The sequence below is a fragment of the Electrophorus electricus genome, chromosome 23 (assembly GCF_041902795.1).
Source record: "Electrophorus electricus isolate QZ-2024a chromosome 23, ASM4190279v1, whole genome shotgun sequence".
NCBI lineage: Eukaryota > Metazoa > Chordata > Actinopteri > Gymnotiformes > Gymnotidae > Electrophorus > Electrophorus electricus.
Genome location: NC_137519.1, coordinates 9,423,180 through 9,445,304, shown reverse-complemented (window position 1 = coordinate 9,445,304; position 22,125 = coordinate 9,423,180). Strand labels below are relative to the sequence as shown.

General features: G+C 42.6%; 1 protein-coding gene across 2 annotated transcripts; it reads left to right on the top strand.

Moving 5' to 3' along the window:
* The first annotated feature begins 336 nt into the window (after positions 1-336).
* Positions 337-21,904, top strand: si:ch211-288d18.1 (USP6 N-terminal-like protein). Of its 2 annotated transcripts, none has more exons than XM_027013841.3 (14): positions 337-525; positions 11,818-11,891; positions 13,978-14,063; positions 14,388-14,427; positions 15,131-15,211; positions 15,547-15,654; positions 16,233-16,342; positions 17,430-17,478; positions 17,755-17,875; positions 18,064-18,158; positions 18,328-18,393; positions 19,508-19,607; positions 19,700-19,852; positions 19,950-21,904. In XM_027013841.3, the coding sequence occupies exons 2-14, from the start codon at positions 11,826-11,828 to the stop codon at positions 20,711-20,713; spliced, it is 1,839 nt and encodes a 612-aa protein (XP_026869642.2). In that variant the 5' UTR covers positions 337-525; positions 11,818-11,825; the 3' UTR covers positions 20,714-21,904. The 2 variants fall into 2 exon arrangements, with proteins under 2 accessions (XP_026869642.2, XP_081562668.1); XM_081706542.1 differs by having other exon boundaries at positions 408-427.
* The last annotated feature ends 221 nt before the right edge of the window (positions 21,905-22,125 follow it).

Here is a 22,125-nt window from a genome sequence, read left to right as displayed (position 1 = left end):
ACTTGAAAAATATTAGGAGTAATATGTTTTGGTCCGTTAATACTCTATACATTTAGAATTAGTTTACTATTTTGTTGTTATTACTATCGTTGTTGTTGTAACAGAATTGTGCGTGCTTAACACCGGTGTCTTAATAAGTGAGATTCATAGAATAGTTAACACTTTGCAAATGGACAGAGAATGCAGAAGAACAAATCAGATCAGAAACGTCAAATTATACTGCACTGCACTGTAAGTGTGCATAAAGGCCACACGCTTGTAGCCAACCTCGCCGTTTTGCTGCGGTGTTTTGATGCGCGTGCTCCGTGGCTCCCTTCTCAGCATCTCCCCCGAGTGCCGCCAGTTGCCTACGTCCTGACGCGCTGCGCTGCTTGTGTGTGTACTGGAGCGTTCTGGTGTCGGCTGTCGTGGCTAGTCTGGATTTTGGGTGACAGCACCGTTCGCTCATTCACTTATCAGCGATGAAATAATGAATAGCACGGACTGCACCGCATGGGAAGCGCAGAAGTGTGCCTCCGATAAGTGGTAACGTTTTCTTGACACGCGTACCTTAAGGCATCGTGTGGTTTTGTACATGCTGTAGCTGTCAAACCACCATAGGTTGTCGCTGCAGTTTTCTTTGGCTTGCGCTCGCTCTGTCATTTTTATCGGGACACAGTGTAACAGATCTGATCATCGGTAGTACCTATTGTACGTTGAAATGTAATCTTTTGATATTTGTCTTTGGATAAACATTCGAGCCGATCTTAGCTAAGTTGAGCGCACATGCATTGTATAATGGTGTAATGGTGCCTGTGACCGTTAGGCTAGCCTAGTAAATCAACATCTTTGTGCTTGAACTGGGTTATATTTTATTTTTATTTAGTTAGTATGGACTTTGAGCACATTGTAAACACAATGATGTTTCCAACAGAGACAAAATCTTTGCGTTTCGGCTTCACATGTTGACGTTTTAACGTCACGAAGAATGGTGTAGTTTGCCAATACTAAATCGCCTGTCGACTTTGAGATGATCAGTTTATAAATGACATGATGAAACACAAAAATATTACGATACAACTTACATATAAAACTACCAGATTTAGTCTTCCGCGTTCACGCTAAATTTCGTTCGTATTCTCATTTCGATGCCATCGCGTCATACGACGTAAAATGTTTGTTTACAAATCGAGCACTGATTCATCATGGATCCAAACCGCGAATACAGTACGGTATCGGTCGTGTCAGCTCTCTCAGGTCTCTATACCTAATTTACTGACCAGACTCAGGCATTCCTTTGTGTGTCCAGCCCAAAATCACTCTCCCCACCTCACACGATAGGCTGTGGCGTGGAGGGTTAATACCCTGCTTATTGCGAGGTGTGACTCTTTTGCGATTTGCCAACACAGATGCTGAGCGAAAAGAACTAAGCCAATTATTAATGTATGCCGATCATACTTAGATTTTTTATATTGAAAGTTAATTAGTCTCCAGTGGTGTGCTCATAGCTGTGCTCAATACATACTGGCAATTACTCTTATGTTTATATTACACTATTAGTCCATATGGACTTATATCTTCTATTATCATGCTTGTTGCTATTAAACAAGTTGTAAATTGCAAGTCTAATATAGCCAGTGTGAGATGTAATTGACTAGATGCTGGATTTGTGTTTGTATTTTAGCCAAAAATAAATAAATAAATAAAATGGGCATGGTCTCTTAGTTTAGACAGATGCCTTGTTTAGATGCTATGTTTATCTGTGACACAACTGCCTAGATATCACCACCCACTCATTTGTGATGGCCAAATGCACATCTGTTTATAGTCAATGCATTATTCTTTGTATATCTCTTCCTATAAATCTGCCTGAGGGCAGAGGGGTAAAGCTGTTGAGAGTCACATGTTTACATCCACGCCTCAGAGCCATTGTTCCAGCTTATTGGAAACATGTGTAGTTCGTTTTGTTTATACTGAAAGCAGGCGTCGTAGGCCCAGTGGGGCTGAGCATATAGCGTCATCCAATCGCGCGTGCACACACACACACACACACACACACACACACACACACACACACACACACACAGTATATCCTTAAAGCACAAGGCCAGTACCTGCAGTATTAGCCATGTTGTTGATTGCTTTATCAAAAAAAGGCCTTTGGATACCTTTGTGGCTGAAAGCTCAGAATGCAAAGTACATGCTTAAATGACATAGGTGTGTGAAGGCTGATTCATCCAGACCACTTACTTCTCTCGCCTGTGTTTTAAATGCCATCTCTTTTTTTCACTATGGACAGGCAGAGGCTGTTCTCATTACTGCCATTGTTTCGGGCTGCTGCCACTTGAGAGCATGCCCGATAAACGCCCACAGCTCTTCGTCACTGCAGTCATTAAGGGCCTTGCTGCATTGGTTAGCATCATGTAATATGGCACATGTAAGATGAATTCACCTCTATCTGGCTCCTTCAGTAGTGTTTTAATTTAAATACTATCATGGTGCTCTCTATAGTTTGTCACGCTATCCTTTGCTCGCCAAAGTTACGAGCTTGGTGATATGTACCAGTCTGCGTTTCCTGCACCTGCATCTTATTTACCTTTGGAACTCTTGCTCACGGTGGATGTTTACACCATCCTCAGAGAGTGCTGAACAAATTTAGAGAAAGCACAAGCATTGCTGGCAGCTCCTGCAGTCGGCCTACTTTGAGGCTCCCTGTCAGAAGCCAGGGAAGAGGTTGTGGTCGATGTGTGAAATACTGAGGCATCTCCTGAATGGGGTTCTTCATTGCTGCAGCTGTACTGCTGGTCTGAAGCACAGAGATGTGAGATTTTGTCCAGTTTTCCTTCAGGTTTGCGAGATTGTTATCAGTATTTCCTGTCTAAGGCTTTTTTTGCTGTGAAAGCTGGAACTTAGTATTCTAAGTAATGCCTGTATTTCCTGGTCTTGTTTTGATATGGTTTTGTTTTACCATAACATACTTGTTTGCACATTATGTGTGCCTGTAAGCAGAATGTGCTTGTGATTGACAGGATTTGATACATTCAATTAGTCACCTCAAAGTGCCCCTCTCAAAAGTACTGTATACCAAGCCAACTCTAGGGTATGAATGTACTGAGGCTGCCAAACCCCATTGAGTGTGTGTGTATGCATATGGGAGCTAACTCTTTTATGTTTTTTTCCATTCTAAAGAAAATTATGTAATTGATGTTAAAGCTAAAAGAGCTTTTCTTGTGTATTTGGTTGTGATGTTGGGGATTAGTCTTACTTTTACAGTTGTGGATAGAGTTAGGATTAATCTCATGGTTAGCTGTAAGGAAAGCGTAGTGGCTTGGGCTGAGACTAGTCTCAAGTACTAAGACTAAGTTAAATATTTGGACTAAGCTTTTTCAAAAATGGCATGGTGTACAGCTGCCTTGGTGTGGTGCTGTTACATGTATTTTGAATCAAATTCACTGTTTAAATTGTTTTGTGATTACGTTTTATTATTTTATCTATTTTTGCACTTTTCTGTATATCGGTAGATAGACCCATATGTTTGATCAGATTGTTTGGTCTGTTATATGTGCATTTACAAAGTCAAATTCCTTGTATGTGTACCATAAGTTGTGTGTATCATAAGTCATCATAAGGTTAGGTTTAGGTTTAGGATTAGCCTTAGGACTGGGGAGATTTGGTTATGCTAACATTTATATTGATGCTCAGTCCTTGCTAGCAACAGAGGAACGTGTGTGTGTGTGTGTGTGTGTGTGTGTGTGCGTGCGTGCGTGCGTGCTTGCGTGCGTGTGTGTGTGTGCGCAGGAGAATGAGGAAAGCCTCTCATCTGGGACAAGGCCCCTTCAGTTCACTGAAGTGCAGGGCATCTGTGCACTGGTACGAGGCAGTGACGACCCACCCAGATGGTATTGCGAGTGATGCCAGTCAGGCCGGCCCATTCACAGGATGTATTCTCACCTCTTTCGGCTGGCGAGAGCCCCAGTGTCTTGTTGGCCCATTTAAGGCCACAAAAAGAGAACTGAGAGCCAATTTACACTCTTTCTTCCCATTCATGCAAAAACAAGATGTCATGGTCTTCAGTTTCCTGCCCCACTTTCAAATGCTGCCTGAATGTTTTTTGTCTGGCTGCTGGAGCTAGAGAGGAGAAGTGTTGCCCTGGGCTTCTGAGTAGGGTTAGGGTTGGTGATCAGATTACTGTGCACACCCAGGTGCCATGAGCCGAGGTTGATGGCAGTGTGATGGCAGAGCGATGGTGTAGTGTAACAGGAGACTGGGTTGTAATAGAGGAGCCTGCCAAGCAACCAGGAATCTGTACAGACACTTAAATGGCCTAAAGCTCCTTTGCATCTACTGTGCTGACACAATCAAATAGTTATGAGTGGGTAACAAACCACTTGGTCTATATCACTTATAAATTCTTCCCAGATGCTCCTGAGGCATTTATGTACATAAGACTGTTGGAGTGCATTCCTTAACAGCCCTACATGTCTCCGAAGTCCTATGCATATCCTGAGCAATGATTGTGATTATTACGTTTCTCTGAGATTCTAAGACTCACCCTAATACTGAGATCAGTCTACACAATATGTTTGTCTTTCACTTTGATCAGTATGTTAGATTAGGCAATCATAGTGGCATAAATTTGTACTGTCTTGGTGAGCAGACTGTCAACACTTGTTCATTTGATGCTGACCAATCATCGTTCATGTCCATTTGTATGTCGTTTAGGAGGAGGGTGGAAAAATTGTTAACCATGGATAGAGAAGTGCTGTGTGTGATGCTGGTGGTTTTGTATTTGGAAGAGACAAATAAAAGGATGATAAAACAATTGTGGACCTGTTCCTGGGTATCACAACCTGTATTGGCTGTCTAATCTTCAAAGAGAACTTGAGGTAACAAAGGTGTTAACAGATAAAACAGTTTCACAATCACTATTCCTCTTTCTCTTCACCATGTTTACATATGTTCATCACAGAACACACTGTCATCCTATTGGTCAATATCAAAGAACATGTAATAGGAGTCGTCAGATTATGTCACACTGCAGGACTCGTTCCTCGTTCCCAATAATTGGGACCAGTACTGGAAATTTGCTGGTTTTGACATCATGATCATTCAGACTGAATTTGCATAGTCTTATCCTGGCATAACTGATTGAATGACTGTATCCCATTGTACATGGAAAGCTTGTTATCCTCAACAAGATCCACCAGGTAATTGGACTACCATTTATTGCACAGCATCTTTCAAGCAAATGTCAACAACACGACATAAAAATCTCCAAAGGACACAGAATTAGTGGTCTTTAGTCACTTAGAGAAGAAAATGCCTTGTTTTCCAGAGCCTTGCTACACTGATATTAACCTGCTGCATAGCAGGTTGAAATATCAGTGCACTTTGCACTTTACCATTGTTAATTATAGCCTAGGTAACAATAAATGTGAAACATGAAGGCTCTTGGATCTGCTTTTTATGTGCTTTTCAGCATTAGATATGTTACTCAAAAAAAAGACCCTTATGTTAACCTTGAGAAAATAAGATGACTACTATAGATGACTACTATAGAGCACTCCTCGGGCAATTAGATTGTTAACCAATCACAAATAAAGGCACTAATGTTATCCAAAATAATCATCCTGGGATGCAATCCACCCATGGAAGTAGCTACTTAATGTGATTAATGGGAGAATAAAAATAACTCCTCCCAGCTAACAGCGTGTTTATTGTTGTCTTCTGATCCCTTTGTATGTATAAATGCCTACCTAACTAGCTGGCTACTACACAGATGGGTCCAGATGCCCGGTGCATGTGCTTTTCAACAAAAGGATCAGTGTCGGCCAGTTTGTGAACAAATGTAGCAGATGCATATATATAACCAGTGGTCCCTGGTATCACCTTCTGCTTGCTTAACTGTATTGATAAGCAAAGGACACACACCTACTCATATACAGTAATGTTAGCTAAATAAATATATTAATCAAAATGGATATGGTTCATGTGTTGCTACAAATGCAATTCCTTCATATAACTTAGCTAGCTGGAGCATTTGATACAATTCAAGCAGCACAAACACATGAAATGACTATTAGAGAACCTACCCTCTTATCTCTACGCACTGTTCATGCACTGTTTTCTACCTAATGTTGTCGGAGTTCATATGTGGCTGGCGACATCCTGCAAACGTACATTTCACCAAAGGGACTCAGTCAGTCAGTAAATGAAAATACCTTTTCTAGGCAAAGCATGACAGTGGACACTAGCATTCACATCCCAGTATGTCTTCGCACGCAACTTCATCTAACCGAACGAAACCTCTTGTCTCTGCAGCACAAATTCTTATGATGTTCTTGGTAGTTTTGTGGCAAAGACTCATATATTGCACATGTGCGTTGGAACAAAGTGTGCCAGTTAGTCCGTTAGTGAGCAAAAATGCCTCTTCTAGGCCGGCCTGCTAGGCGGTCCAGCAAAATTTGAACAGTACAAGAAGAGAACAACAAGCTGGGACACCTATGGGATCTCAAATGCCCTCTTGTATGTGTGTCTGGCACTGCTGTTCAGATCAGCTTGCCATAGCTGCAGTGCCAACCTCACACCTCAAAGCTAATGTTGCTGCTTTTCTGGAAATGTGCTGTTTTTCCCATATGCTTTCCAGATTCCAGGAGCCTAGTGGTCACTGATTCTCAGGCCAGGATCCCACATCCATATGGGAAGGTGTTGACCAGGCTGGCCTTGTTTGTTAGGCAAAGAAACAGCATGTTCGTTGTGAGGGAGATAGAGAGAGAGAACCAGAGAGAGGTAGCAAGGGGTAGAGAGAGAGAAAAAGAGAGTGAGAGAGGGAGCAAAAGGCATCAAACATCAGCTCCCCAGGGGCAGAGCTATTTATAGCAGGCAGCGTAAGATGCGTGTCTACAGGTCAACATTTTCCCCATGACATTTGGCTCATAAACATGAGCCATCTTAACAAGAGGCACTCAGCTCTCTGGAGCGGAGAGTGCCCCCAGTGGCCAGGAAGAAAGCGACATTTGAAGCCCATGAGCAGTACTTGACACGGGGGAGACTCAGCTGTGCCGATTGGGGCTGATGGAATGTTGCTCCTGCCGCCGAGCTGCAATGTTACGTCTCCGGCTGGGAAACAAGTGAAAATCACTCTCCAAGAACAGCCTTTGAAAGCATCTCAGTTGAAGGCTGAGAGCTTTGCACGGCATTACTCACGGAGATAGCTTGGTGTACAGAAAAAATGTTGGTTTTTTCAGCATCTGGTTTTTCTGTATAGTATCTATTTCACACGAATTTCTTTCTGTTGATGCTTTTCAGTAACACTTTTTTTTCTGTGGGTGAAATAAGGTTGTGCTATTGTACCCTGAAGTCTCAAGACTCAGCAGAAATGGTCAGAAATAATCAAGCTGGCAGTTTGGCTGGGGAATTTTGACCCCAGTGTCAGCTTGAGTGGAGAGATTTACCACACAGACAAAAACACAGTACTGTGGTCAATCCGAGTCTAAAGAGATGGGAGAGAACCCAGTCTTACAAACAGCTATGATGGATTTTTAAATTAGCATGAAATGACCGATAATAAATCACTGTGCAAGCTCCTGTGATGCCAGTCGATTTTGTGAAAGTCACAGTAGTGTATTTGGATATACTGCATGACCAGTTCCATGTGAAATACCATACCTCTCTGTCTCTCCACTATGCTCGTCGACAGTATATATATAAGGCAGGGTTTCAGCTGAAATGTGGTGCACAAACTTTCCAATATGGTAATTAGGAATCATATCAATTTAACATTCTTGTACACAGTTTTTCCATTATACTGCCCAGGCATCTTTATTTCTCTTTCTCCCTCTCTCTCTCTCTCTCTCTCTCTCTCTCTCTCTCTCTCTCTCTCTCTCTCTCTCTCTCATTCTCTGCTGTGTAAAGTGAATGGTAACGCTTGCTGTAGGAGGGACACTGGAGATACCAAACCACAGCTTTTCCATTTCCCAATGGCTCTTGCTGCCGCAGAGACTGATGAACCCAGGGACCTGTGTTTGAGGAGTGGATAGATTCCACAGGAAACCGCACTGTTTTCTCTACAGCATAGGCAGCCTGTGCTCTGCCGCACAGAGACGCACAGAAGCACCCGAGCAACAGTGAAGCGTCATCTGGTCTTTGCGTCAGGGGCCCTGTCCTCCAGCAGCAAAGTAACGCCCGCTGTGGTCTCTTGCATGGCTCTCAGCACAAAGTGCTGCTGATGCTTTTTGCAGATATGGCTACTGTTGTGGGCTACGGGACTACTGAATGTTGTCTTATGTGTGTGCACACAACATGGGGCATGGATGACCTCCAAGGAGGTGTTTCTAGTCATGCAACCATGCAGAAAGAGCACAGCCTTCTGGTAGGCTGCTTGCAAGAGTACTTGTTTTATTGTAATGGGAGTGAAAACCATGACTAAGCAGAAACATAAAAGTAGTATTTCAGAGCAATGTAGACTTAAGTGCAGAAATAAGTTTTATATCAGACTTTGTTTACATTTGATGACCTAATGAACTGCATACAAAGCAGGAACTTATCTCCAAATATCTTTTGTGGCCAGTAGTCTAAGGTAATATGTTAATTAATTAATTCACTTAATTAGTTAATTAATTCACTTTTAACTGTTAGTAGGCCCAAATATGTTTATAGGTTCTAGGCAGAGTGATTTTGAAGTTCATCAACTTGTCCTTGAGTCAGCTAGAACCTTTCTATAGAATATTAGTGAAAAACCATGGAGGACTGGATACATACTACATTAGGGGGATTTCTTAGGTGAGATCTCTCATGACACCTCCAGGCTTCCAATATTCAGACCTATTTACTTTGCATATATCTTAAAGGGATTGGAACCCACATACTTGTGGTGCTTTTCCACTGTTGCCGCACCTTAATTCCCCATTCATGGAGTGTTTAAATATTATTGATACCACTAATATGCTGTTATGGTTCCTCAGACTTTGGTGAATTCTAAAGAATCACTTAGAGTGCAAGGGAATGTTTTACAATTTTAAATCACTGAGTCCAGAACCCCTTGAAACATCTTAAGACTTATTTTGAAAGAGCATTTGAAATGCATCATTTTTTTCCACTGAATCAGATCAGTACAGTAATGTGAGAAGGGATGATTTACTTCTGGAATCGGCACTCACAGAGAATGGCACCCATCAAACAGATGACACCACTTCCTGTTGTCCTCACAGAGACAAGCGTCTGGAATCAAGGTCGGTTTGACCATAATCCAGCAGATACTGTTCAGACTTCTTGCCATTTTAGGAATGCCAGCCTTCTATGTTAGAGTCCGCCACTTCTTGTAATTCAGATGCCGAGTGTGGTCTGCCAAAGGCCATGAAGGCCTTCATTCTCTGAAGGGCGAAGTCGGCTGCAGCCTGTACATAGGGAAAGTGGGATTAAGAAGACATATGAGTGCTTTCGCAAGCAGTTGCACTTTGATTTTAGGTAAAAATTAGGATTCGGGGGAGAAAAAAGCATCCCAGGAGGGTACTTTAGTGAAGTGCTGCTTCATGAGAATCTTTAATGACCTTTGCTTTTCTTCAGTGCATGTCTGTATGGCATTAGGAGGCAATGCGTATGGAGGCAAAATGGCAATGGTTCCCACAAACTGCATGTAGAACCCTCATATTAAATATTTTGTGTAACATGAAGAGAGAGGGAAACATTTGACATTAATTTAATACTACATAGCAATAAATTAGCAAATGAATTGCCCCGGACAGATGGGTGCATGTAAGCAGCATTTCTGAATGAGGCCATTGCACTCATTCCTAGTGCTCACATGAAATGCTTCTGTTAGAGGCATAGATAATTTGAGGCTTTATTGGCTGTGGGAGCGGGATCCGTTCCAGGGGAGTGGATGGAGACAAGCGAGAGTACTTTGCCCACAGTGTCATTTTCAGCCCTTCCAAACAGGGCCACACTGCTTTACATGAGTGCTTGACCTTTCCTCCTCTTCTTCAGTTTTGCATGGACTGAACAATTGCACAGTTGTGTAGTTATAGAGAGCCCAGACTTGAAACTGCAGAACTTTTACATGTCAGGATGGTGTTTGTGCTTTAAGGAACTTATGTTACATATTTATTCGATTTTGTTCTGTTGATTCAAGTTATTCTACTTTCAATATATTCCTGCTGTAGAACCATGAAAAGTGGCAGTTTATAAATAAAGCTACATTAGTTTAAATATAGTGCAGCATAAGTATGAATGTATTTTTTTAGCCATGCTCTTGTGCTTTGTGTTGAATATTTATTCATTAATCTCAGAGGAAGTTTAGGCTGTGTGCACTGATCTCTTATAGTGACAATATAACTTGGCACATTGGTGATCCACTTAACACAGAAATCCCTTCCTTTCATGTTTTTTTAATCTCCCCTTCCACCAGGAGTAAGAGAGGAAAAAGCACAAAAAGAAAGGTGTGGGGAATTTCCAAACAGTTGCTTTAAAAAGAAAAAAAACAAACAAACCCAGAATGCAGTTGTCTGCGACAGCAGGGTCACATCCCCCTCAGAGGGTCACAGTGGGAACAGGGACCTTATTGTCAGGGCCAACACATGGTGGTGGTGCTGGGCCTCAGCAGACTCCCCTGGCAGCACACATAGCAGAGCGGCATTCGCCAACTGCACAGTGCCACCCAACAGGTGCGCGGACGCCTGGCTGTGACAGAACAACCGGAGCCGTCGACTTGTCAGTCAGCGAGCGAGCTTTGGAAAAGTCCAGCACTGCGCGTCCCTGCACCAGAACCCCGAGGTCTCTGTTCGGCCCTTCAGAGCCGTCCAGTGGCTGGGCGGTGGAAGGCTGAGTCCAGCAGCATGCCATGTGGGGCCCTCGCCGAGCGTGGGTGCCTTTCCCCAGTGCTGAGTTCTATTTCTGGAGTGCACAGCAGATGTCTGAGGCTCAGGGGCAAGGACAACAGTTTCGGCAGACACAGCCCTGCCCTCACTGGCAGCTGAAGCCTGGCAGGAACCATCATTAGCTTCTGTGTCCTCTGAAGGTTTCTGGTGCACAACAGAGGCAGGCTTTGTAGGGGAAAAAAAATCATAACAAGACTTATTATCATTAACAAGACTTATGTCAGTTAAAGCCCAGGAGGGCAAATCCTGCTTGCCTGATTTCCCTGGGTATTATGTGTTGTTCATGACGTAATCAAAGTAGTAAGAGCAGATTTGCTTACATTTGCCAGGTGAAACTCCTGTATGCTGTCTTTTTACTGTCTGCATATGTAAGGACAGAGGACAGTATGATAAATAAAGCATAAGACATCCTTCCAAGAATTATATTATAGAGGTAGTGAGATAGGCCAGATGAATCAGATCACTCTAAGATGGTTTCAGGCCACCCTTTCTCTTTTACAGTATTGTTAATAGCAAATGTAGGCAATGTTGATGAACCTTGCTTAAAGTGGGATGTCTATGTCAAATAAAATGTGCTTTCAACTCAAAGACCTGGCCGAGAACTCATTTTAAAGCTAAACTCTGTGTGACCCATGGAGACCATGCCAGCCTTTCGTTTGTGGAATTATACCTCATATATAACATCTGTTTAGATGAGCGTTGCCCAGAAAAAGGGTTTGAAATAAACACTTAACATACCATTTACCCTGGTTAATACACTTTATTATGACAACTGTCCCTATGGATTTGAGCCATGTAAATGGACCATAATAGAATGTTTAACTTCAAAACTGAGTCAAAATAGCCAAGTGCAGGTCTTGTCATGTGCAGTTTTCCACTCATTTCATGTTGGATTCTAAGGTGAATTTCATGAATTCCACTTTCCTCTGCATTTACAGATGTTTTATGTGTTTTGCACTTGCAGATATTGACATGAAGAAGGACATAGAGGTGTTGATAGCAGAAGAACGTGCAGAGATTATCTCAAAATATGATAAGGTAAGATCCAGTGTAAACTGTTTACACTGTGTTTATATTTGTATACCAATGAATTACCAACAGCATTGCTAGAAACACTAACCAGCAGTGTTTTGTTTAGACTTATTTTTGAATGCATCCCTGAAGGAGACCTTGTTGATTCTCAGTTTCATTAGTAAAAAACCTGAGGGCAGGACTCACTGCTGAAGCCGAAGTTTTTGTGTCCGGGCTTGTGTTCGGGTGTGCTCTGAATGGCACCGGTGCTGTGGATGGTGTGTGGATGAAGCTGTGAAGCCTACAGTTGCTTTGTTTGAGGCTTGCAAGGGCTTTGGGCACAGACAGTCTACTTTCATGCTGTGGTCATTGCTCAGCGCTGAGTCAAAAGTGTCCATGTAAAGCTTAGGCAAGCAGAAATTCAATGTGATGAAGTGTATGTTGCTAGTCATTGGAATTCGCTTTAGTTCTTCTGCAAACACACTGCCTCAGCTGCGTGATTTAGTCATGAATTGCGGACTTGTTGAATCATTAGGTTATTTGTTCGAGGGCATTAAGTCCCATGAAATAATGTTATCACTCAATAATGATAAATAATGTTATCACTCTGTCCACTCAACTCCATTTCTCCATTGTTCCTGATTATGACATTGCCCATTTTAGAACTGTTGGAGGCAGGGTTGGCGAAGAAAATCTTAATGCTAGTTCACTGAAATGAGTTTTTGCAGGGTGGGTTGCCTGGAAATGTCATGAATGAGGTGATGGGAATTTCATGAAGTGCTTTGTTGCCCTGAACAGTGAGGAGAAATAGGGTGTGTTCATAATTATTCCCTTGGTCTGGCCCAAACAAGAAAATGACGCATTGTTACATTTCAGTCCTGGTTTGCTTATCGTTCACACAAATTTGCAATCGAACCAAAAATAAAAAAAACAAAACAACGTATGACAAACATGATACAGGCTTAATGCACTTATTGTCGTTGTGTATACCTGGTGGTATTTTTACCATCTGGAAACACAGCAAGACAGCAAGAGGTGGTAAAATGGATAAAGGAGTCAGAACAGCACCAGAAATTTCTCTGCTGCACATACCAAAGAAGGTACACTGCAAAAGGAAGAAGATGAACTTTTCCTATGGCTGTACCAAACAGTAAATGGTTTCTGGTTTTTTTTTGTACTGTGTTCATATTGTTCCTACTTTCTTCATACTTCAAACGAACTGTAACAGAACTGTTTAGAAATGGACAGAGACTCACTTGCTCAGGTGATCTTGGTCACCTGATTTGGTGCGCACCAGAGTTTGAAAGGAAGCATTGACACTTATTCTAGAGAACCGCACTAATGGACCAATCGCAACAGGGTTCGTTTTTAATCGAATCAAAGCTACCAAGTCTGAAGACCCCCTTAGATACCGGTCCAGTCTGGCCCTCTTCTCCTGCCTGTCTTCTGACTGACTTCTGAGATAAAGGTATATTTACTGCTGTCATGATGGAACTGAAATCTGCATTTCAGGATTATTTTGTGGTATGAAGGGCCCTCTGACAATTTCGTCTGCTCAGTGTTCAGCTGAATACTGCCTGAAGGGGTGAGGGGAACTCACATAAAACGAAGCATGAAAAGCCCTGAGTGGGAGCAAGCGTGCACCAGCCCTACTACATTACAACACTTGTGACTGCATATATATAATTTAATGATAACAGTGGTCCTGCATGAAACAGAACTATTTTTAAAATAATGAAAAATGTGCAGTGTCTTTAACTAGGACAGCAGTGGCAGGAATGGTAAGAGTGAGAGAGCTTACAGGGCTACAACCACAGCTTGCACAGCGGCCTGTGTTTTTGTAACACAGATGGACAGTGCAGCGTAGGGTCAGTGTTTAGCACACATTTAGAATTTGAAGGACACATTTGATATCACATTGTAATGCCAACAGAATGCTGAAGTTGATGTGATGGTTTAGACTCTGACAGTTTGCTTTATCGAGCTCTGCTTGAGGCACTTTTGCTGGTCTGTTTGTGCTGCTGTAGTATATATCAAACGTTTTCATAAAAGGTGTGTGTGTGTGTGTGTGTGTGTGTGTGTGTGTGTGTGTGTGTGTGTGTGTGTGTTTCAGGGCAGGGAAGATGGTGTTGAGATCGACCCTTGGGAGGATGCAGACTATAGCATTTACAGGTCCACAGATCGTTTTGGCTTCCTGCAGTAAGTCATCCGTTTGATTCTCAAACACATTCTATTCTGCTGTGGATCCTTAGATTCTACAATGACTATTTAAGTGGTCTAACATTGCATTGAAGCTCAAAATGTTACCTTTTTTTTGTTCTATATCCGATCGTGCATCTTTACATTTTGATTAAAACAACTTAACCAAGTAAAGTTGCTACCATACAACATACAAAAACATTCTTCTTAAACTATCATACATTGTGAGCTGGAGCACTGAACATGCACTCATTATGATGTGCTCTGTTGTTAAATTAGCGACGCTTTTAGCGTTTCCATCATTACATCTCCTTCTTTCTCCAGTGAGGAAGAGCTCCCTACACCAACGGCCCTTGAAGAGAAGGTAAGACTTATAGAAAGAACAAATTCAGTAGCCTTTAATGAATATCAGTACAAAACAAGTGCAATTGTGAACCACACTACAGGAGCTGTATCACTAGTAGAAACTTTAAACCAGCAAAAATCATAATATTCTCTTGCACGCAAACACACATGCCATAGATAGCACTCTGTTTAACAGAGTGACCTGACCTGGTGCCCTTCCGCCGTGGCCTTTTTATGTGTGGCAGGGTGATGACAGAAACAGCTGGAGGTGTGATCCCATGTGACACATTTGTGTTGCTTAGCTGACTTGTGGCTAGTTCTGCTGAACTCTAAATGTTTCAAGGGTAGGACTAGATATAGAGGGGAATTGCGCTCAGATCAGCTATAAAAAATGGGAGCCGCGTAACTGCATTTCTGCTGTTTGCAGTTTCTACATGTCCCATGGGCAAGGCACTCGTGGGAATTTTCTATACCTGATATTGCTATTACGCTGTTGCTGACAGCTTGATTTGATTTGCATAAATTTTATGTGAGAGCGCACTTTAGTGTTATCTCTAGGATATGACATGGCAGGCTAGAATTAGATGGCAGACAGGTTTAAAACATAACAGCTGTGTCACTCGGCTGATATGCAGTAAATTACTAGGTGCATGTATGAACCTCCTTTTTGCTTTGTTCTGCTTATCCTGATGCATCGCCACGTCCACTCCTCCCCCTCCCAGCAAAAGCAGCAGGAAATCGAGCGTGTGCAGAAATGGCTGAAGCTGGTGAAGAAATGGGAGAAATACAAGAGCAGCGACCGGGTGAGAGTCTGCCCTTAGCTCCAGCTCTGTCTGCCTGTCAGATCAGACATGGTGTGAATCTTTATTGTCTCCTTCAAAGCTTTAATTAAGGAGGACTCTGTACCTGAGAGAGATACACAACACTTTGTGCAAATGTGGTAAACCCCATAGTCTGGTGCAGCTCTGAACCTCTGACAGAATACTTTACTTAGGGAAATCATGCTTAAATGAAGAAGCACCCCCCCCCCCCCCTCCCGCATCCCAAAAGCCCAAAGGATGGATAAATGAGTTTCACACCAGGTTCCTAATACTTGTAAATATACGTAATTGATCTAAATCACTGTCTGCTCATCTAGATGATGAAGCGGGTTTACAAGGGGATTCCTCTGCAACTGAGAGGCCAGGTCTGGAGTCTACTATTGGATGTGGAGAAAGTCAAGAAGGAGAATGAGAGGAAATATGAGGTATGGCAGAACAAGCACACTTGCATCCATGTGCATGCACACACACATGCATACAATCACAAGAACACATGTACAGGCGCCTCCACAAAACCAGGATAGGGGCCAAACATCACACACACACACACACACGCACACGCACGAGATCAGTCGACAGTGTGACAGATGTATTGTTGTACACACTGTGGCCAGAGCAGCTGCCATGCTAGAACTGTTTAGTAGCCTGCACTGCACTGAGAGAGGCTGTGTGCTAGGAGCTAGGAGAATGATGTTTTGGGGAGAGGGGGCGTCTCTAGAAATGCACAGGCAGTGGAACACACTATACAGGAACCAAATTTAGCGCAGGGAGCTCTTGTGCAGGTGACAGCAATTAGGAAGAATTAGTGACGGAGGCATAGCTGTCTGAGATGCATGGGACCCAGCATGTACCTTCTACTCAGTAACTGAAACCTTTCTGTGAGTCATTGATTTTAAATAAAGGCTCAAAAGGCATTATAGGAACTCTTTAATAAACATTTTACAGAAAACTGCAGTCAGGAACGAAAAGATGCTATAAAGAGCTTCTTTTTCTTCCTTCACAGAAAATGAAAGAGCAAGCCCGGCTCTACTCCACAGAAATCAAGCAGATTGACCTTGATGTGAACAGGACCTTTCGAAACCATATCATGTTCATGGACCGACTGGGAGTAAAGTGAGTCACTCCTGCATGATCCCACCTGGACGTGTTACGGTACACTGCGTCCATCGAGTACATGTTGACAGGCGTCCGTTGCATGGAAGATGTGTATTGTTATCGCAGTTACTGCATCTAGGTCAATGAAAGACACTAAGTGGGTTCCTTTTAGTCTGCTACAGTGAGCTCAATCATGTGGCACTTAGCTGACCCTAACTAGCAAATACATCGTGCTCTTCAGCTGTTTGATTTTTTAATGTTTTAATGGAATTCTTCTTTTATTATCTTAGCAGTCACATGTTTTTTCAAAGTGATTCTTGTGGCAGAGTTAGAACAACCAAGTCTTTTTGCATTTAACATTGAAGAAGGGCAACTTGACACATTCCTCCAAGTCAACCAATATTTCTGTTGTTAAGTCCAATAATTCACATCTCTTTTTCATACCAAAGTGGGCAGTATTACCTGTTCCTTTCAGGAAAAAAAGGGTGGCTTCATTGGAAAGCTCTCGTGATTATTTTTTAGGCCTTTTCTTCTTCGTGTTTGGAGAGCTTGTTTCCTGAGTGAGGAGTGAAAAACATGGTGATGTCACTGGAGCCTTAATAGATTACAGGCCTACTGTGCTCAGCGGAAAGTCTTGTGCATCTAACTCATGTCATTAATGCTTCAGCATATAGGGAGGAGTTCGGCTACGGTTTAGGGAAATGCTCCATGCTCCTCCTAAAGACTTTGGGTTTCTGGAATGCAAAGCACTTTTTAAACATCAGGCTGCAAAAAAGAATGTGTCACAGAGTAGAGCAGTGGGCTTTCAGAAGTACTGGAACAGCTTTTCACAACCCAGTCCTCAGGACCCACCAGACGGTCCACATTTTCGTTCTAACCCAGGTCCCGAGATGCCTGAACCAAGGACACTAAATGCCTGGTCCAGGCCTAGTGGGAGCTAGGACAGAGCAACAATGCTTATCATCTGGGTGGATCTTGGGTACTGGGTTGTATTGGACATTGTATTCATTTTGGGTTTCATTAATAGATGCATGGCAAGCTCTGGTAGTGTAAGCTGGACTGCTATGTGGACTGATTTGATTGTGCTCATGCTTTCTCTCCGCAGGCAACAGTCACTGTTCCACGTGCTCAGCGCATACTCCGTATACAACACGGTAAGCAGGCAGCGGAGCGGATGCCTATCAGACTGCAAATCGCTGAAGTAGAACGGATGTCAATTGCTCTTTTTTTGCAGTATGAGACAGAAGAAGACAAAGAAAAGAGAGACAAAAATAAGTGCAGCCAAGTACAGTCCTAAGAAGAACACATTATTGGTATATTGTGTATGTTTGTGTATTCAATATTGGGTTTTCAGTTTCATGTCTTTTTGTGTGTGTGTGTGTGTGTGTGTGTGTGTGTGTGTGTGTGTGTGTGTGTGTGTGTGTCTATAGGAGGTGAGTTACTGCCAGGGAATGAGTCAGATAGCTGCCATTCTTCTGATGTATATGAATGAGGAAGATGCATTCTGGGCTCTGTCACAGCTGCTGACCAATCAGAAACATGCCATGCATGGTGAGCCCTCCTCATTGGTTAAATTTGCCTGGATACCAAGCAGCATATTGATTTAATTATTGAGCGCATGCAGGATGTTTCAGGCTTCTGATTTTGCAATAATGTGAGAACTGAGACTTTATTAATACATTTTACACATTTTTATGTTCACTTTTAATTGTGTATTTGTATTTTTGAATCCCTTCCAGGCTTCTTTATTCCTGGTTTTCCCAAACTGCAGCGATTCCAGAACCACCATGACCAGATACTGTCCAAACTTATCCCCAAGCTGAAAAAGCATCTGGTAGTGACACCTTTCATTTCTCACTCTAGAAACAAATTGCTAAAGACATTGAAAAATCGAGCCATGGCATTTGAGTAAAATAATGTCTGTTTGTGGTAAATCCATTTTGTCTGGATTTTTCACCTTTTAACCCACCCACCTGTCCCGTCTCCACTGTGTCTGTCTTCAGGACAAGGAGCAGATGTCCAGTGGGATTTACAGCACCAAATGGTTCCTGCAGTGTTTTATTGACAGGGTGAGTTTGCATGCAGCCTTCAGTGCCATACACATGAGCTTCCTTCCTGTCCACGCGGTGTCTAAGCAGTGCCATTTATTCCCTACACACGTTATGTGATGTGGGTCAAGGGAACTGCAGTTAATTAAATCCCCTCATCCGGAATGCCATAATGCAGAACACATTGCACATGTTGCATCTTTTCATTTGTCTTTACAGCTGGGCAATTAGACACTTCCTTTGTTTCCTTATGTGGCTAGAAAACTAGAACTGCATCTGTGTAACATCGACCCTTATTTTACATGTAAAATGAATATTTGCTTGACGTTGCCTAACCAGCTTTCCATAACCAATATGTAGGATAAGTCACATTAGCTAACTAGATAAAAGGTTACTTCCACATCATTGACAGTTTTCAGCAACCCCCCCCCAAAAAATAAATTAATAGCACTCACACACATAAGGGAACTCTGACATGTTCCGTTTATTTTCAGCTCTCTGATAATCAGGCAGTCAGACTCAACTCACCAAATCCTGACAAGACACACAATAATTTTTGTGTCAGCGCCCTGTGTAGTGATTTTCCTATAAAAATCTCCCATAAAAAAAGTGTAGTTCACTTCGCAGGGAACTGGTAGGGTGATTAGAATGCACTCTTTCCTCCTTGGTAAGACAGCCATATATAACATGGGTTACAAGAGGAACATCATTAAGGGAGGGTTGTACTATTTGTGTGTCATATAAGTAATGAGAGAACGTGCAAACTACAGAAAAAAAAGATCAGAAAAGTGATAGAGAGAATGAGTTATAGTGACAGCAAGCAAAAAAGGAGTCTTCATTCTCTTCCTCTGTTTGGTAGGTGGACAGATGGAAGGAGCGTTATTAGCAGGCAGGGTGCATTGAATGATTGTTTCATTGTATTGACTCTGCACAGGCACTCAATCCAGCGGCACAGACTGTGGTGAGGTGGTGGGCGGGGGGAGGCATTGCTGCTGTCAGTCAGGCCAGCTGTGCACTGCAGAGCCACTGAGACAAATCTCTACTAGAATTTACCAGTAGCACAGAGCTTTGAGACTGTTGCAACTCCTTGTTAAGTGAGGGTGATTTACAGAAAAAGACTTGTTCCTCCTCACAGACCCCTTTCACCCTGACCTTACGACTGTGGGATATCTTCATCTTGGAGGGAGAGAAGATGCTCACAGCCATGGCCTACACCATCCTGAAGCTGCACAAGAGTGAGCCGTCCAGATGCTGCTTCGCACGCCACTCACTGCATGCTTACTGAGAGTGACTGTGGCCGGAGCTAAGTGCAGCCTGTGCTTCGCAGAGCGCCTGACCAAGATGCCGCTGGAGGAGCTGAGGGAGTTCCTGCAGGAAAAGATCGCCGAGTCCTTGGACCTTAGCGACGACGCCGTCATCGAGCAGCTTCAGATCTCCATGGCGGAACTGCGCAAGATGAAGCTGGATCTTCCTTCCCCAGGTCTGTCGCCACTACCGTCTTGGATGACTTTCCATAGGTCAGCTGAGTTTGTTGCCAGTACTGCATTTGTGAACCATGTCATGATTGTTGTTTCCAGCCAAACCCGATGAGTTGCCAAGAAAACCCCTGGGTCTGGAGCTGCCCGTGGTGCTGATGCACATGCAGCACCCCAAACACAGCCCGGCGGAGGACACGCCTGACAAAAGCCAGCTAGCCAAGCAACCCCCAGCCTCACTCAACATCCACCTGGACCAGGACTCCATCCTGCCAGATCAGAGCTCCCAAGACAACAAGCAGCCCTACAAGGATGGGGAGATGCGTAGCCTGTCACCCTTTCCCTCTCCTGACCCGGTCCTGGTACATAACCAGATGTCCTTCGCCCCAGAGGGAACTATCGGTGCTCCACAGGATGGAGGTGAGCAGCCTCCCCCATACGAGCCTCCCAGAAACGGGCTGCACTCGCTGCCACCTCCCGTACTGGACGAGAATGCGGGCGGAACTTCAGCAGAACCGGAATCCTCACATGCACATCAGGACTTCGTGCAGTCAGCAGAGGGCAAAGACACCCCGTCACTGTGTGCAGCCTCAGCTCCAGAGCCTCATCTGCCCTCCAGTATCTCCCAACACGAGACCCTACTGGAGTCAGGCATAATGGGAAGGGAGAACTGGTCTGGGGACAGTCTGGCTGAACGTTGTGCTACGCTGACCCAGAATGCCGAGGCTGCTCTCGGTCCCCTGCGCTCATCCTCTGCACCACACACTGGATTATCCCCAGCTGGAAGGAGGCTGCCCACTGTTCACTCGGACCCACGGTTTGAGCGCACTGCCCGTGCCAGTCTGCCAAAATCAGACACATTTTAGATCACCATTTTGCAAACCAGCCACTCTTGGCACTCAACTTACATAAGGCGTTTAGAAGTTAGATTTATACAGTATCACTGCTGTAAGCGAAAGGTTCTATGATCTAGGTAAAGGATGCCACAGTTTGCAACAAATACTTAAAGGAAAAAGGCAATGAATATTGTAAGGATGAGGTACAACGTACTGTCCAATGTTTCTGAAAAAAATTCTGAACAATTTCCAGTTTTCATGAAGCAGCTATGATTTAGTACATCAGTCCTTAGATCTTTCATTTTAAGAATCTTTTTTTTTTTTTCCTTTGATAGAAATATGGTCTTAATCTAATCAGATAAGCTTGAGCAGTTTATTTGATTAGAGGTTAAAGTAAAACAAATTGAAAAATATTGAATGTTTGAAGGTTTGGGACATATTCACATCCTAAGTTCAAAGGTCACTCCAAAATGTGAGTGTATCTTAAACGTACTGCAAAGAACAGTCCATGAAATCTAAGTGAGCTGGCTCACTGCTTTAGACACATTTGTCAGCATATATGGTAGCCTACGATATCCTTAAATACAGCTTTCTCTTCATTCTTTTTTTTATCTCATTTCAGTCTTGGTAGGAAAATCTTGTTGATACCATCACTGAAAAAAAAAAATTATTTCAATGATTATCAGCCATTAATACAAAAGGCCTTTCATTTGACAAAATGATATGTCATAAATATGTCATAAACATGACTTGATGTTTATTCTAGCCTCATTAAAAAGATTTTAAAAATGTGCAATGTGACACAATGTGCTATATCAAAGATTTTAATGTAGAGTCTTGCAAAATATTGCTATCACAATGTTTGTTAATTAAGGTCTTATATGAGGCGGCACATTTACAGTATTTTGATGTTGATACTTTCTTTGTCAAAAACTGAACCAAGCATGTTAAGGAAGGAATTTAGCCAGTGCTACATGCTGGAACATTCAGGATTATATGATTCCAAATGAATTCTAACCAAGCCTTTGTGTACAGTGTTCAAACATGATTTTCATTGATGTGAGCATTTTGTAAATTAAGTTAACAAGCTTTTTTAAAGTATCGTCTTTTAATGCTTGTAGGCTTTTGTATTTTAAGACATTTTGACACTTTGTACAGAAAAAATTATATTTATACTGGAACCATATTGAATTTACAAGTAGTGATCAATATATATATATATATATATATATATATATATATATATATATATATATATATATATATATATAGAGAGAGAGAGAGAGAGAGAGAGAGAGAGAGAGAGAGAGAGAGAGAGAGAGAGAGAGAGAGTTTTTACATCATTGGCTAACATTGCTTATAAATCCCAGTTTTGCATGTGCTGTCTCCTCCACATTGTGCCTTTTGCTTATCATTAGTGTGTGTAGAAAGCTTTAGGCCTC